The sequence below is a fragment of the Cnephaeus nilssonii genome (assembly GCF_951640355.1).
Source record: "Cnephaeus nilssonii genome assembly, chromosome: 1".
In the NCBI taxonomy this organism is placed as follows: domain Eukaryota; kingdom Metazoa; phylum Chordata; class Mammalia; order Chiroptera; family Vespertilionidae; genus Cnephaeus; species Cnephaeus nilssonii.
The window spans coordinates 84,970,298-84,984,659 of NC_137072.1; the positions used below are offsets into that span (position 1 = coordinate 84,970,298).

A 14,362-nucleotide genomic window follows, 5' to 3' on the forward strand; every position below is an offset into this window, starting at 1 on the left:
GAGGCTTGGAAACCCACCCAAGACCACCCCGAGACTTTCTAGACCTGTTAGAAATGTCTGTGTGCTCAAGCCCCCCTCGCGGCCCTTTCTTCTTGACCTTCATGAACAGACGAGTGCATTGCCCCAAGTGGCCTCCGGCCTGGCAGGAATTTGGGGGCATCCACATCACCGTGGAACCAGCGTTTTCCTAGGCACCAGGCACCCTGCTAGGAGCGGGGAATGGGGGAGTGAACCAGGTGGAATGGCGCTCAGGGGGAGGGGGCCCCGCACAGGAGGGCGAGGAAGCAGGGACGCCCCAGACGCGCTCAGGGACCGACAGAGGGGAGCCGCGTTCCAGTGGAAAGCCCCAGCCTCTTGGGACCCCCGGGTCTGCCATCCCCTCCGGAGGCCACCCTGATCCTTCCAAAGAAGGGAATGGGGTTCCTTGTGTTAATTCCGTCCTCCGCGGTCCCGAAGCCCCGAGGGCGGCGAGGACGAAACCCTCGGTAGCCTGAGTCAGAGCCCGGGAGCGGGGGCGCGGGTCCCCACGAGGGGCGGAGCGGGGGCGGGCGGCGGGGCGGGCGTGACGCGGGAGAGGCCGGGCGGCGGGCGGCGGGGGGCGGGGGGCGCGCCGCCTCAGCCCACGTGTCCACGGGACTTAAAAGTTGGCGGCGAGCGGGGCGGTCCGTTCAGCGGCCGAGCCCCACGAGCGGCGCTCCAGGGACGCAGAGGCGAGGCCAGGACCCCGACACCGCGTGGGGCAGCGCACGTCGCGGTCCCCGAGCCGTCCGTCCGTCCGTCCGCAGGCGCCGAGATGCCGCCCGCAGCGAACCGCCTCCCCGGGACGCCCCCCGGACTAGGGGCCACGGCGCCCCCGCTCCTGGCGCTGCTGCTGCTGCTGCTGGCCTGCTGGGCGGGCGCCTGCCGAGGTGAGCCGCCCCGCGCCCCTCCCGCGCCCCCCGCCCGGCCGCCCGCGCGCTCCGCTCCCTCTCCAGCCGCGGCTCGTGTCCGCCCCGGCCCCGAGCGCTGCAGCCCGGGCGCAGGGGCCTCCGGCCGGCTGGCGCGTGCTCTCGGGCCGGCGCCTCGGAGCCCACCAGGCAGGGGACAGCCTGCGGCGAGGAAAACTCGCGGGGCTGCCTCGTGGCCCACGGGTAACGGGAGCGGAAAGAGTGGAGACGGGAACGCTTTCCCTTTGGTCTGAATGCGTGGAGGGACTGGTGGTCGAGGCAAAACTAGGGTGAGTGCCATACTGCACCTGCTGATGCGAAGTCAGTTTGGAGAGCGCTCCCCTGGCGTCCAGGGAAACTGGCCCCGCTCTGGTTAGACGGTTAGAGCGATGCAAGCCAGAGGCTCTGCGCCTTGGAGGTTTCAGGCGCCAGATCCGGAAAAGGGATACTTTTGGGTGTTTTTTTTATTTTTTAGCATACAGACTTGGAGAGGCACATGTGCAAGCAGGCCTTCAGCCTGTGCTACAGCTCAGGTCGGAAGGCGGATGTGACTCGATGACCACAGGGACGTCCTGAGCTTGGGTTAGAGGAAAGAAGTGGGGAAAGCAAAGACACGGTCAGGGAGGGAGGTCGGAAGCTTGGGAGGCCAGGTAGAGCAGAGCGCACCTCATGGTGGGTCCCTCCAGGTTACCTTTCCAGGGACCGACCTTGAGGGACTGTCCTGCAGGGCAGCCACTGCCCTAAGACCATGCATTTCCCAACTTCCCCGCTTCCGTCTTCTGCCCTGTCAGAAGCAGCAGACCCTTTCCTCCTTGTTCAGAATATCTTCGGGAACAGAAACCACAACTGCAGGGACCTTTTAGGGCACGCAGCTCGGCTCTCAGGTAGGGGTGGGGAGACGGAAGCTATTTTCCCTTTTCCTAAGGTATTTCTTTTTATTGTTGTCCTCTAATTGTTTTTTATTTTCTCCTTTCCTTGGTGGTGGTGGGAGGGGAGGGGAGGAAGAGGCCCCTGCTTGAGAAACAAGGTAATTTGACTTTGAGAGCTAAGCAATCAGAGAAGCTTGGAGACCAGAACCTTCTCCATCACATAGCCAGCAGGGTCACAGTGACTTAGGCAAGGGAATGGTGATATTTTTCAATTTGGTATTGGTAAAATTAGGAAGGTGATCTTTATCTAGCTTATCAAGGAAGCAGATAATCAGTTTTAAAAGTGTTTTTATTTGTTTGTTTGTTTGTTTCCTTTGTAAAGCAAGTGTACTCTCCATGCAGGTTACCTGCTATATGTTTGCAGTGGTTTGGGCATCAGTGAGAGATAACTGCTTTTGGGGGGGGGCACTTTGGGGTGCTGCTTATTGAACAGAAACTATGGAAGGCAGCAGCTGCTTTCTATAAAAGATGCGTCTTGGGCTTCATTTCCCAAATAGCCTACCTGCTGTCTGACAGATTGACTCATAAATGTTCCCTAACATTTCTCAAGCACAGGGATGAAACACACCTGTCACTACACAGAGGTCTCCCAGACGGCCCTTTGTGTCTTCTTTCCCCTTCAGACTGCTCTTGATACCAGAAGCTAATTTTATGTCTCTACAGTTGTGAAGGGGTGGGGAGAGGGTGCATATACAGTGTGATGTGCCCCAGTCCTGAATCTCTAAGGATGACACTGATGGGCAAGCTTGACTTACATAAGGACACCTGGGAGATAATCTACCTGGATTAATCCTTACAGGAGATGCAACTGGATGTGTCTAAAAACAACAAAATGCAGGTCATGAAGCCAGAAGAAAATAAAATAGTGTCGATAAATGAATTAGCAGAGCACGCGATAGCAATGAGAAGACAAAGGGCCAGTCGGATTCTGTGGATGGAAACTGTTTACTATTCAGAGAACAATCCTATATAATAAAGATGTAATATGCAGATGGTCGTTTCGCCGTGAAGTGTAACGACCGACCGTGTAACGACCAGATCACCCATCAGCAGGAGGGTGGGGCAGCGAGCTACAAGTGGGCGGTGGAGAGCTACAGGAGGGGGCAGGGCAGCAAGCTATGAGGGGGGGACGGGGGAATGGGGGGGAGAGTTATAGGAGGGGGGGCAGTGGGCAGAGAGCTACTGGAGGGAGGCAGCAAGCTACTGGCGCACAGATTCGTGCGCAGGGCTACTAGTATTAAAATAAAGAAGGAAATTTCCTATCACTGGGCAACATTTGGGATATCTGCAACAAACTATCACTTGACTTGATCTGAGACAGTAAGTGATAAAGTGCCCAGGACTAAATTAAGAAGTGTCCTTTTCTAGTGAGGCCCCTACTCACTGAAGAATTCTTTTTTTTTTTTTTTAATATATTTTATTGATTTTTCACAGAGAGGAAGGGAGAGGGACAGAAAGCCAGAAACACCGATGAGAGAGAAACATCGATCAGCTGCCTCCTGCATACCCCCTACTGGGGATGTGCCCGCAACCAAGGTACATGCCCTTGACCAGAATCGAACCTGGGACCTTTCAGTCCGCAGGCCGATGCTCTATCCACTGAGCCAAACCGGTTTTGGCTAGAATTCTTAAAATTCACTCCTACTCCCAGCTCCAGGCAACCACTAATTTCTCTATCACTATAGATTTGCCTTTTCTACAAATTCCATATAAGTGAAATCATACAATGTTTGTTATTATTTGACTTAGTCTCATATGTCTGATGTTCAGCTATGTTGTAATATATATCAGTACAGACAGTCCCCGACGAATGGTGGCTCATCTTACTATTTTTTTTTACTTCATGGTGGCACACAGCAATATACATTCAGTGGAAACTATACTTCGAATTTTGATCCTTTCTCAGGCTAGCAATCAAGGATAGGGCAAAAGTAGGTTTACAGTTGTGAGTATGTGAAACAGAGTTTATTCTTGTACTATTACTAGTAGTTACTTATTAATTACTGTATTATTTCCCATACGAACAACTGTAAACCTACTTTTGCCCCACCCTGTATGTAGTATGACAGGCTCTTGTGATGCTAGGCAGCGGCAGCAGGTCACAGCTCCCAGTGGGCCACGTGATCGTGAGGGTAAACAGCTGACACTCTACAGGGTACTAGTACTGTGTTGCCACCATTTGGGGGATATTGTGTTTTGTGTTTTGCATCCCACCATGGCTACAAAATGCCCATCTGTATCTCCTGCTTATGGTGAAAAAAAGAGGAAGGCAATTACTGTTGAGATGAAACTCAAAATAATTGCCCAACTGTAGGCTAATGTAAGTGTTCTGAGCACATTTGATGCAGGCTAGGCCAGTGATGGCGAACCTATGACACGCGTGTCAGCACTGACATGCGTAGCCATTTCTGATGACACGCGGCCGCATGCCGAGGATGAAACATTTGCTGCTCCTGAGGATGAAACATTTGCGACTAGAGTCTTGGAGTTAGTTTTTTCCTCAAAGTGGCACACTACCCAAGTTATGCTCAGTTTTTTGGCGAAGTTTGACACACCAAGCTCAAAAGGTTGCCCATTACTGGGCTAGGCTAAGCTGTGATGTTGGGGTGTAACTCCATCATACGTTGAGGAGCATCTGTAGTTCTTTTAATTATTATTACTAGAGGCCTGGTGCATGAAATTCGTGCACGGGGGCAGGGGGTTGTCCCTCAGCCCAGCTTGCACCCTCTCCAATCTGGGACCCCTTGAGGGATGTCCAACTGCCCGTTTAGGCCCGATCCCACTAGGATCGGGCCTAAACGGGCAGTCGGACTCCCTCTCACAATCCAGGACTGCTGGCTTCCAACTGCTCGCCTGCCTGCCTTCCTGATTGCCCCTAACCGCTTCTGCCTGCCAGCCTGATCACCCCCTAACCACTCCTATGCCAGCCTGATTGATGTCTAACTGCTCCCCTGCCAGCCTGTTTGCCCCCAACTTCCCTCCTCTGCCGGCCTGGTCACTCCTAACTGCCCTCCTCTGCAGGGTTGATCGCCTCCAACTGCCTTCCCTTGCAGGCCTGGTCCCTCCCAACTGCCCTCCCCTGCTGGCAGTCTTGTGGTGGCCATCTTGTGTCCACATGGGGGGAAGATCTTTGACCATATAGGGGCAGCTATCTTGATCTTGTGTGTTGGAGTGATGGTCAATCTGCATATTACTCTTTTATTAGATAGAATAGAAGCCTGGTGCATGGGTGGGGACCAGCTGGTTTGCCCTGAAGGGTGTCCTGGATCAGGGTGGGGTTCCCTTGGGGTGTGGAGAGGCCTGGGCGAGGAGCCTGTGGTGGTTTTCAGGCCAGCCACGCCCCTGACAACCCAAGCAGAGGCCCTGGTATCTGGAATTTATTTACCTTTTACAATTGAAACTTTGTAGCCTGGAGTGGAACCAAGCCTCCTGCTCGCTCTGTGGCCGGCAGCAGTTTCTGTTTGGATTTGTTTACCTTCTGTAATTGAAACTTTGTATCCTTGAGTGGAGGCCTGGGCCCGCCAGAGTGTGTGGAAAGCTTGGCTTCCTCTGTTGCCAGGGAAACCCAAGCCTCCCTTCTGGTAGCCATCTTGGTTGGGGTTAATTTGCATACTCACCCTGATTGGCTGGTGGGCGTGGCTTATGTATCAGAGTGATGGTTAATTTGCATATTAGTCTTTTATTAGACTAATTTGCATATTAGTCTTTTATTTGCATATAGTCTTTTATTGTTTATCTTTATTGTTGAAAGTATTACATATAATGGGGGGGAAGGAGATATGTACTATTTGTAATACTTTAACCAATAAAATAAAATTTTTTAAAAAAGGAAGTATACCCCTCCCTCATTTTGCCCCCATCAACCCCCTACAGGCCCTTACCACACTATTGTCCATGTCCATGGGTTATGCCTATATGCACATAAGTTCTTTGGTTAATCTCTTCCCGCCTCCCTCTCCTCCCTTCCTTCTGAGGTTTGTCATTCCTTTTGATGGCTAATAGTGTTCTATTGTGTGGATGTACTATATTTTTTTACCGATTCACCAGACGGTAGGTATTTGGATTTTTTTGTACTTTTGGCTATTATGAATAATGCTGCTATGCACATTCATGTACTAATACAAGTTTTTGTGTGGACATATGTGATTCTTTCCTGAGAGTAATGCCTTTGTAATGTTATAAAGGTTTATTTCATAATTATGTCTTCTTATATGAAGTCAAATATAACTACAGTCATGTGCTGCATAATGACCTTTCAGTCAATGATGGAGGTCCTATTCTTATATAATAAAGAGGCAATATGCAAATTGACCCTCACGCCCTCAAACAAGATGGATGCCCCCATGTGGTCAAAGATGGCCATCACAAGATGGCTGGCAGGGGAGGGTAGTTGTGGGCGATCAGGCCAGCAGGGGAGGGCAGTTAGGGGGGACCAGGCCAGCAGGGGAGGGCAGTTAGGGGGGACCAGGCCAGCAGGGGAGGGCAGTTGGGGGTGACCGGGCCTGTAGGGGAGGGCAGTTAGGAGCGACCAGGACTGCAAGGGAGGGCAGTTGGGGGCGACCAGGTCAGCAGGGGAGGGCAGTTGGTAGCAATCGGGCCAGCAGGGGAGCAGTTAGGCGTCAGTCAGGCTGGTAGGGGACTGGTTAGGGGGTGATCAGGCTGACTGGCAGGCAAGCGGTTGGGAGCCAGCAGTCCCGGATTGTAAGGGGGATGTCCGACTGTCGGTTTAGGCCCAATCCCCCGAGGGGTCCCAGATTGGAGAGGGTGCAGGCTGGGCTAGGGACACCCCCCTCCAGTGCACGAATTTCGTGCACCAGGCCTCTAGTAAGATTATAATAGAGCTGAAAAATCCTTATTGCCTAGTGATGTCCTAGCCATCTGATTGTCCTGCCACAATGCATTGCTTGTGTGTTGGTATAAACATACTTACTGCACTGACAGTTGTATAAACATACTTACTGCACTGCTATGTATACTAGCACATACAGTTAGGTAAAGTACATGATACTTGATAATGATAAAAAACGACTATGGTACTGTTTTATGTATTTACTATACTATACTTTTGATCATTATTTTAGGGTGTACTCTTTATACTTACAAAAAAAGTTTTGCTGTAAAACAGGATGTCATGTTATGCCAGCAGCAGCCTCATGCATCTTGTGTTTACTGTATCTCTTAATTGTTCCTTTTCTCTTGTGCTTGATTTAATCTCATGTTGTTTTCATCACGGCCCCTAAGCAAGCAAAATCCACCGCTAATCTTGCCAGTAAGAGGTGTTTAGTGATTGACCTGGAAACAAAATTAAAAGTGATTGACTACAAAGGTGGAAATCAGCGATGGTTGTTGCTTGCCAGTCAGGCATATCCCACTTCACCATCACTATAATCTTGAAGAACAAGAACAAAGTGACAGGATCTACTTCATTGTTAAGGATCTACTTCATTAAAGACAACGAGACTAACACAATTTGAGAAGGGCCTAGGACAGACATGGCCTGGATTGGAGACCGGACCCAGAAGTTATCCCTCTCAGCACCATGATGATCGTGGTCAAAGCAAAAGGTGTGTTTGCAGTGTTGAAAGGAAAGGCTGGACCCGACTACGGTGTTGAGTTTATTGCTAGCTCCGGCTGGTTTAAACAATTCAAGACTTGTTATTGGTTAAATCATGAGAAAGTGAGCGGTGAGTCTGACAGGCTGATGTGAAGGCAGCTGAAGAATTTTTGGAAACTCTAAAGATGATTGTGGTGGAAAATTACTTGCCAGAGCAAATGATTTTCAGCATGTATGAAAACTCCCCGTTCTGAAATGGATGCCTGAAAGGACTTTCATCCAAAAGGAGGCCATGCCAATGCCAGGTTTCCAGGCTTTTCAGGACAGGACAACAGTCTTACTTGGGGCCATGTCACAGGCTACAAATGGAAACCCTTTGTGATCTGGCATAGTGAGAACCCCAGGACCTGGAGGCCTATCCATAAGCACACACTGCCAGTGTCCTACAGGAGCAATAAGAAGTTGTGAATGACCCAACTTCTCTTCCAAGATGTCCTCCTGAATTGCTGTGCCAGTGAAATGAAGTACTGTTTGGAGAATAATATACCTTTTGAGATTTTGGTTTTTGTTGATAATGCTCCCAGACATCCTCTTTTTATTGGTGATTTTCATCTCTATATCAAATGGATAGTTCTCCCTCCAAACATCACTTCTTTGATCCAAACAATGAATCAAGGAATTATAGCACCTTTCAGGCCTATGACATGAGCAGGACCTTTGAATAGGCTATTGCTGCAACTGAGGAAAACACTGAGAGAAGATACTAATGCAATTATGGAAGGATTACAACATCTGTGACTGAATCAAGAACCTTTCTTGGTTTTGGGTGATGTCACCAAGGAGTCTATGAATGGCATCTGGAAGAAGAAACTTAAGGGGTTTCTCCATGACTTCAAAGGATTTGCCAAGGATGAAGAAGTTGCAAAAATCAACAAGGCTGTGGTTGAGATGACAGACATATTTAACCTGGATTGTGGAAGAGGGTGACTTTGAGGAGCTTCTAGACATGAGTCCTAAGGAACTGACTAATGAGGAGGTGTTGGAACTGGAACAGTAATACAGAGCTAAATAAAAGGCAAGAGAAAAGGAAACTACGGGATAAGAAAAGGAACCTCCAAGAAAACTCACAGTGAGTGACTTGGCAGAAGTTTTAGCAGACCTCAATAAGTTACTTAAAAAGTTTAAAAACATGGACCCCAATACCAAAAGGTTTTCATTAATAGAGAAGAATCATTATGATGCACTATCTGCTTATAAGCAAATCTATGATGGGAAAAAGAGACAAACCAAACAAACCACCATGGATGTATTTCTGAAAAGATTGACACCTCCTCCAAAAGAGCCTCAGGCGGGTCCTTCAGGAGGCGTTCCAGAGAAGGCATTGTTGCCCTGACTAGGTTGGCTCAGTGGATAGAGCATCAGCCTGCGGACTGAAGGGTCCCGGGTTCAATTCCGGTCAAGGGCATGTGCCTTGGTTGCGGGCACATCCCCTGTGGGAGGTGTGCAGGAGGCAACTGATCAGTATTTCTCATTGATGTTTCTGGCTCTCTATCCTTCTCCCTTCCTCTCTGTAAAAATCAATAAAATATATTTTTTTAAAAAGAAGAAGAAGAAGAAGGCATTGTTGCCACAGATGATAGCTCCATATGCCTTCTGCCCCTGAAGACCTTCCAGGGGGACAAGGTGTGCAGGTGGAAGATAGTGATGCTCCTGATACTGACCCTGTGTAGGCCTAGGCTAATGTGTGTGTTTGTGGTTTAGTTTTTAACAAAAAAGTTTGAAAAGTAAAAAACAAAATTTTAAAATAGAAAAAAATCTACAGAACAAGGATAAAAGAAAGAATATTTTTGTACAGCTGTAAAATGTGTTTGTTTTAAGCTAAGTATTATTACAATAGTCAAAAGCTAAAAATTCAAAAAGTTTATAAATTAAAAAGGTTACAGTAAGCTAAGGTTAATTTATTATTGAACAAAGAATAAATTTTTATATAAATTTAGTATAGCCTAAGTGTACAGTGTTTATAAAGTCTATAGTATCTTATCTAATAAAGAGGGATTATGCTAATTGACCATCACTCCGTCACAAAGATGGCTGCACCCACAGCTGAGGCTAAGTTCCCATAAGCCTTAACGAGCAATCAGCAGGGACCTGAGGCTACACCTCCTGTCTGGCAGGGCTTGACAAGGGTGGGGCTGGCCGGGTCTGGATCTAGCCCAATGCGGGGGGGCCCAGCCGGGTCTGGGTCTCACGCAATTTTGTGGTGCATGTGGGTGGGCGTGGACTTGACTCTGGGTCCCATGGTGTGCCCCAGACTCTGACTGGAGGAAGGTTTTCATATACATTTTACTAATTTTCTTTCATCTCTGACAACTTCTGTTATAGAGAAAGGGCAAACAGCAATATTAAATTATTTCCTCTAATTAATCCCCTTTTAATGTGCACGAATTTCATGCACCGGGTCACTAGTGTACAATAATGTCCTAGGGTTTCACATTCACTCACCACTTACTCAGTGACTCATCCAGAGCAACTTCCAGTCCTGCAAATTCCATTTACAGTAAGTGTCCTATACAGGTGTTCCATTTTAATCTTTTTTTTTTTTTAATCCTCACCCAAGGATATTTTTTCCACTGGTTGCTTTTTTTTCTTTTAGAGAGAGTGGAGGGGAGGAAAAGTGAGGGGAGAGAAACATCGATGTGAGACACATCGATTGGTTGCCCATCCCCCCCCCCCCCCCCCCCCACCTACTGTGACCGGAGCTAGGATAGAACTGCAACCAAGGTACGTGCCCTTGACCAGGAATCAAATCCACAACTCTCCAGTCTAGAGGCCGATGCTCTAACCACTGAGAAAACCTGGCCAGAGCCCATTTTAAATATTTTATACTGTATTTTTATTGTACCTTTCCTATATTTATATGCGTTTAATTATTTTGTATTGATTTGAGAAAGAGAGAAATGTCAATTTGTTGATCCACTTATTTATGCATTCATTGGTTGCTTCTTAGATGTGCCCTGACCAGAGATTGAACCCGTAACCTTAGCAAATCATGACGACACTCTAACCAACTGAGCTACCTGGCCAGGGCTGTTTAGATACACAAATAGCATTGTGTTACAATTGCCTGTAGGATTCAGTACAGTAACATGCTGTATAAGTTTGTAGCTTAGAAGCAGTAATTGGCTATACTATTAGGTATATATTAAGCTAGGTATATATTAAGCTATACCATCTAAGTTTCCCTAAGTGCACTGTATGATGTTCGCATAATGACAAAATCACCTAACAATGGATTTCTCAGAACATATCCCCGCTGTTAAGCAACTAATAAATGTATATATAAATGTTTAATTTTTGAAGAAGTACTATAAAATTAACATGTGAGTATAACTTTTTTTTTAGGTGCTCCAATTTTACCTCAAGGATTACAGCCTGAAGAAGAGCTACAATTGTGGAATGAGGTAAAGAATTACCCTCATACAAATTAGTGGAAACTATACCCTTCTTTGAACTTATAGTAAAATGAAATAATATAATTGAGTTTTGGGACAGCTATAATTTTACTAACATTCTGATATTATAACATTTAGGATTATAATTTTTATTAAATAAAAGAAGGAAAAGTGAAAAGAAACAAAGTAAGGTGGCAGAAATAAGTCCTCATAAGAGAGAAATTACAAAAAAAAAAAAAAGTGGGCTAAAATACACCACTTAAAAGACCGTCCAACCTCAGAGGGAAGGCAGGGGAGGGTGGGGGGAAGGAGGAGAGATCAACCAAAGGACTTGTATGCATGCATATAAGCCTAACCAATGGACACAGACAACAGGGGGGTGAGGGCATGAGTGGGGGTGTGGGGGGCAATGGGGGGATAAGAACACATATGTAATACCTTAATCAATAAAGAAATTTTAAAAACGTGGAAAAAAGGACAGAGCTTTTCAGATTGTATATTTTTTAAAAAAGAGTTAGCATGTTATCTATAAAAGGTACATTTAAAACAGAAAACAAAACAAAAAAAGGCTAAGCATAAAATGATGAAAAATGATGTGCCAAGCAAATATGAATGGCAAAAAAATTGGAATAGCAATCTTATATCTGATAACATAGAATTAAATGAACAAACTGTTATAACAAAGAATGTTATATGCTAATAAAAGAACAAACATAAAGATACAATCATCATTAATATATATTAACAAAACAACCTCAAAATTTTATTAACAATTGATAGAACTTCAGGGAATAATAGGTAAATGAACAGTTGTAGTTAGAGACTTTAATATACCTTTCTTAAAACAGATAGTTAAAACAGATAACACAAAAGTAGATATATCAAAGACCTAATCATAAAATTAATAAATTTGAGCTGTCATATTTTTAAAATCCTGCACTAAATAGTATACACATTTTTTTCTAATATAATTGGGCATTAACAAAAAACAGACCGGGTGTTAACACGCAAGGAAAGTTTCCATAAATTAGAAAGGATCCATTTTAAATGTATTCCAATGATAATTCAATAAAATTTGAAATGAATAACAAAAGTATAACTTAAATATTCCATCTATTTAGAAAACAAATATCATTTTAGTAAATAACCCTGGGCTAAGAAGGAAATTACAAAATATTTGAACTAAATGACATTAAAACATTATAAGTCAAAATTTGTAGGCAACAACTTAAATAATAGCTAGAGAGAAATTTTAGCTTCATATATATTTATCAAAAAGGAAGAAAATTTAAAAACAAGCTAAGCAGTCAACTAAAAAATGTGAGAAAAAGAGACAACAGGGAAAATTCAAAGAAACAGGAATGAAATAGGTAATAAAAATAAGGGCAGAATAAATTTTTAAAAGAGAAAAAAGTGCACTAGTAACACAATAAGCACTGAAGAAACAAGTTCTTTTTTCCTTTTTTTTTTTCCTAAAGCCACCAATACCGTATTACATGGTAAATATATATAAAGCTTCTCCATAAAGTATACATTTGCTCTAGAATTTTGTTATGTAATTTATGCAGGCATCCTCAAACTACGGCCCGCGGGCCACATGCGGGTGTTTTTGCCGTTTTGTTTTTTTACTTCAAAATAAGATATATGCATAGGAATTTGTTCATAGTTTTTTTAAAACTATAGTCCGGCCCTCCAACGGTCTGAGGGACAGTGAACTGGCCCCCTGTTTAAATAGTTTGAGGACCCCTGAGTTAAGGAAATTCTCTTTTGATTTTAGAGAGAGAGGAAGGGAGAGGGCTAGATAAAAACATTGATGAGAGATGTTTCTTCTGCACGCCCCCTACTGGGGATCGAGCCCACAACCTGGGCTTGTGCCCTGACCTGGAATCAAACCGGTGACCTCTTAGTTCATGGGTCCATGCTTGACCACTGAGCAACACTGGCTGGGCATGGAAATTATCTTTTAAAAAAATCTTTATTGTTGAAAATATTACATATGTCCCCCTTTTAGCCCACCCCTGCCCCAGGCCTTCACCACACTATGTGTCCATGGGTTATGCATATATGCATACAAGTTCTTTGTTTGATCTCTTCCCACCCACCCCCGCCTTCCCTCTGAGATTTCACAGTCTGTTCCCTGCTTCTGTGTCTCTGGATTTATTTTGTTCATCAGTTTATTTTGTCCATTAGGTTCCACATATGAGTGAGATCATGTGATACTTGTCTTTCCCTGACTGGCTTATTTTGCTTAGCATAATAATCTTACTAAGAGTTTTGTTAATCTTAAACCAAATTTGAACTTAAATACGTTATCTGCATCTTTCTAAATAAGCAATATGCCTTTTCTCCTTTATAATCATAATGAATTACATTAAGAAAATTCATTTAGTTGTGTGTGTTTTTTTTCAGAAACTTCATAAATGTAACCTAAAATTGATATGGAAAAGTGTAGGTCTAAAAATAGCTAAGGAGATTTTAAATATAAAGAGCTAAGAATGAGAACTTGCCCTAGCAGTTATCAAGAAGTACTAGAAAACTGTAGTAATAGAAAAGGTAAAGACACAAGAACAGACAGATGAGCTAACGGAACAGGGACTAAAGCCTGGAGAGTTTAACAGACGCTGTCAGCGCCCTGCTCTGTCCCTTTTCACTCACCATTCCAGGGCACTCCGAATTTGCTGATTCTAATCGCATGCCCCTGTGAATCTGCCTGCTTGGCCTATGCTCAGGGCACACCAGAAATGCCTGGGAGTAAATGCCCCCACGGAGAGCAGCCCCCAGTTGGTGACCCAAGGGAGTTGGTGGCTAAATACCTTAATGAATTCTTCATTGGCTCCCAGAGTTCCTCAGACATATTGACCCCAGTTACCAATAGTGATAACCTGCTTGATAACATTCCCTTAATTGGATTTCTTCTCTTCCCTGTTTTATTTCTCTGGTCTTCTATTAGTGCTTCTTGGGTTATCTCCCCCAAATCTACTTATATCAACATTCTTATCTCAAGGCCTGTTTCTGGCGGAACCCAATTTAAGACAGAAATTCAGGTACATGCAAACTTAACTTACAATACAAGTGATGCTAAAATTCAGCGGGGAAAAGACAAAGTGTTTGGCCAGTGAGGGTTGAGAAACTGTCTTGCTATATGGAGGAAAGTAAAACTTAACACCCTAACAAAGGGGGGCTCCAGGTGGATTAAAGATCTATATATATAAAAGCCTAAGTGACCAAATGACTGAATGACTGAACGACTGGTTGACCAGTTGCTATTATGCGCACTGACCACCAAGGGGCAGACACTCAATGCGGGAAATGCCCCCTGGTGGTCAGTGCGCTCCCACAGCCAACCTCCTGCGGTCAGCCAACCTCCCGCGGTTCCTCCCCCCACCCCACAAGTCCCCCTATTGGCCCCGATCGGGGCAGGGGGCTGGCCAACCAACCTCCCGTGGTCCCTCACCCTGGCCGGCCAATCTCCTTCGGTCCCTCCCCCCAGCTGGCCAACCT

The 14,362-nt window shown here is 45.3% G+C and overlaps 1 protein-coding gene across 1 annotated transcript in view; it reads left to right on the forward strand.

Annotated features, from left to right (window-relative positions):
• Positions 1 to 793: 793 nt before the first annotated feature.
• The window catches only part of NMU (neuromedin U), a gene marked incomplete at both ends in the record, with an annotated part of 30,009 nt that continues 16,440 nt past the window's right edge, over positions 794 to 14,362 (forward strand). Inside the window, 2 exons of the mRNA XM_079775946.1 lie at positions 794 to 908; positions 10,812 to 10,870. Of these exons, the coding sequence (XP_079632072.1) occupies positions 794 to 908; positions 10,812 to 10,870 (174 nt within the window). The remainder of the gene's footprint in view (positions 909 to 10,811; positions 10,871 to 14,362) is intronic.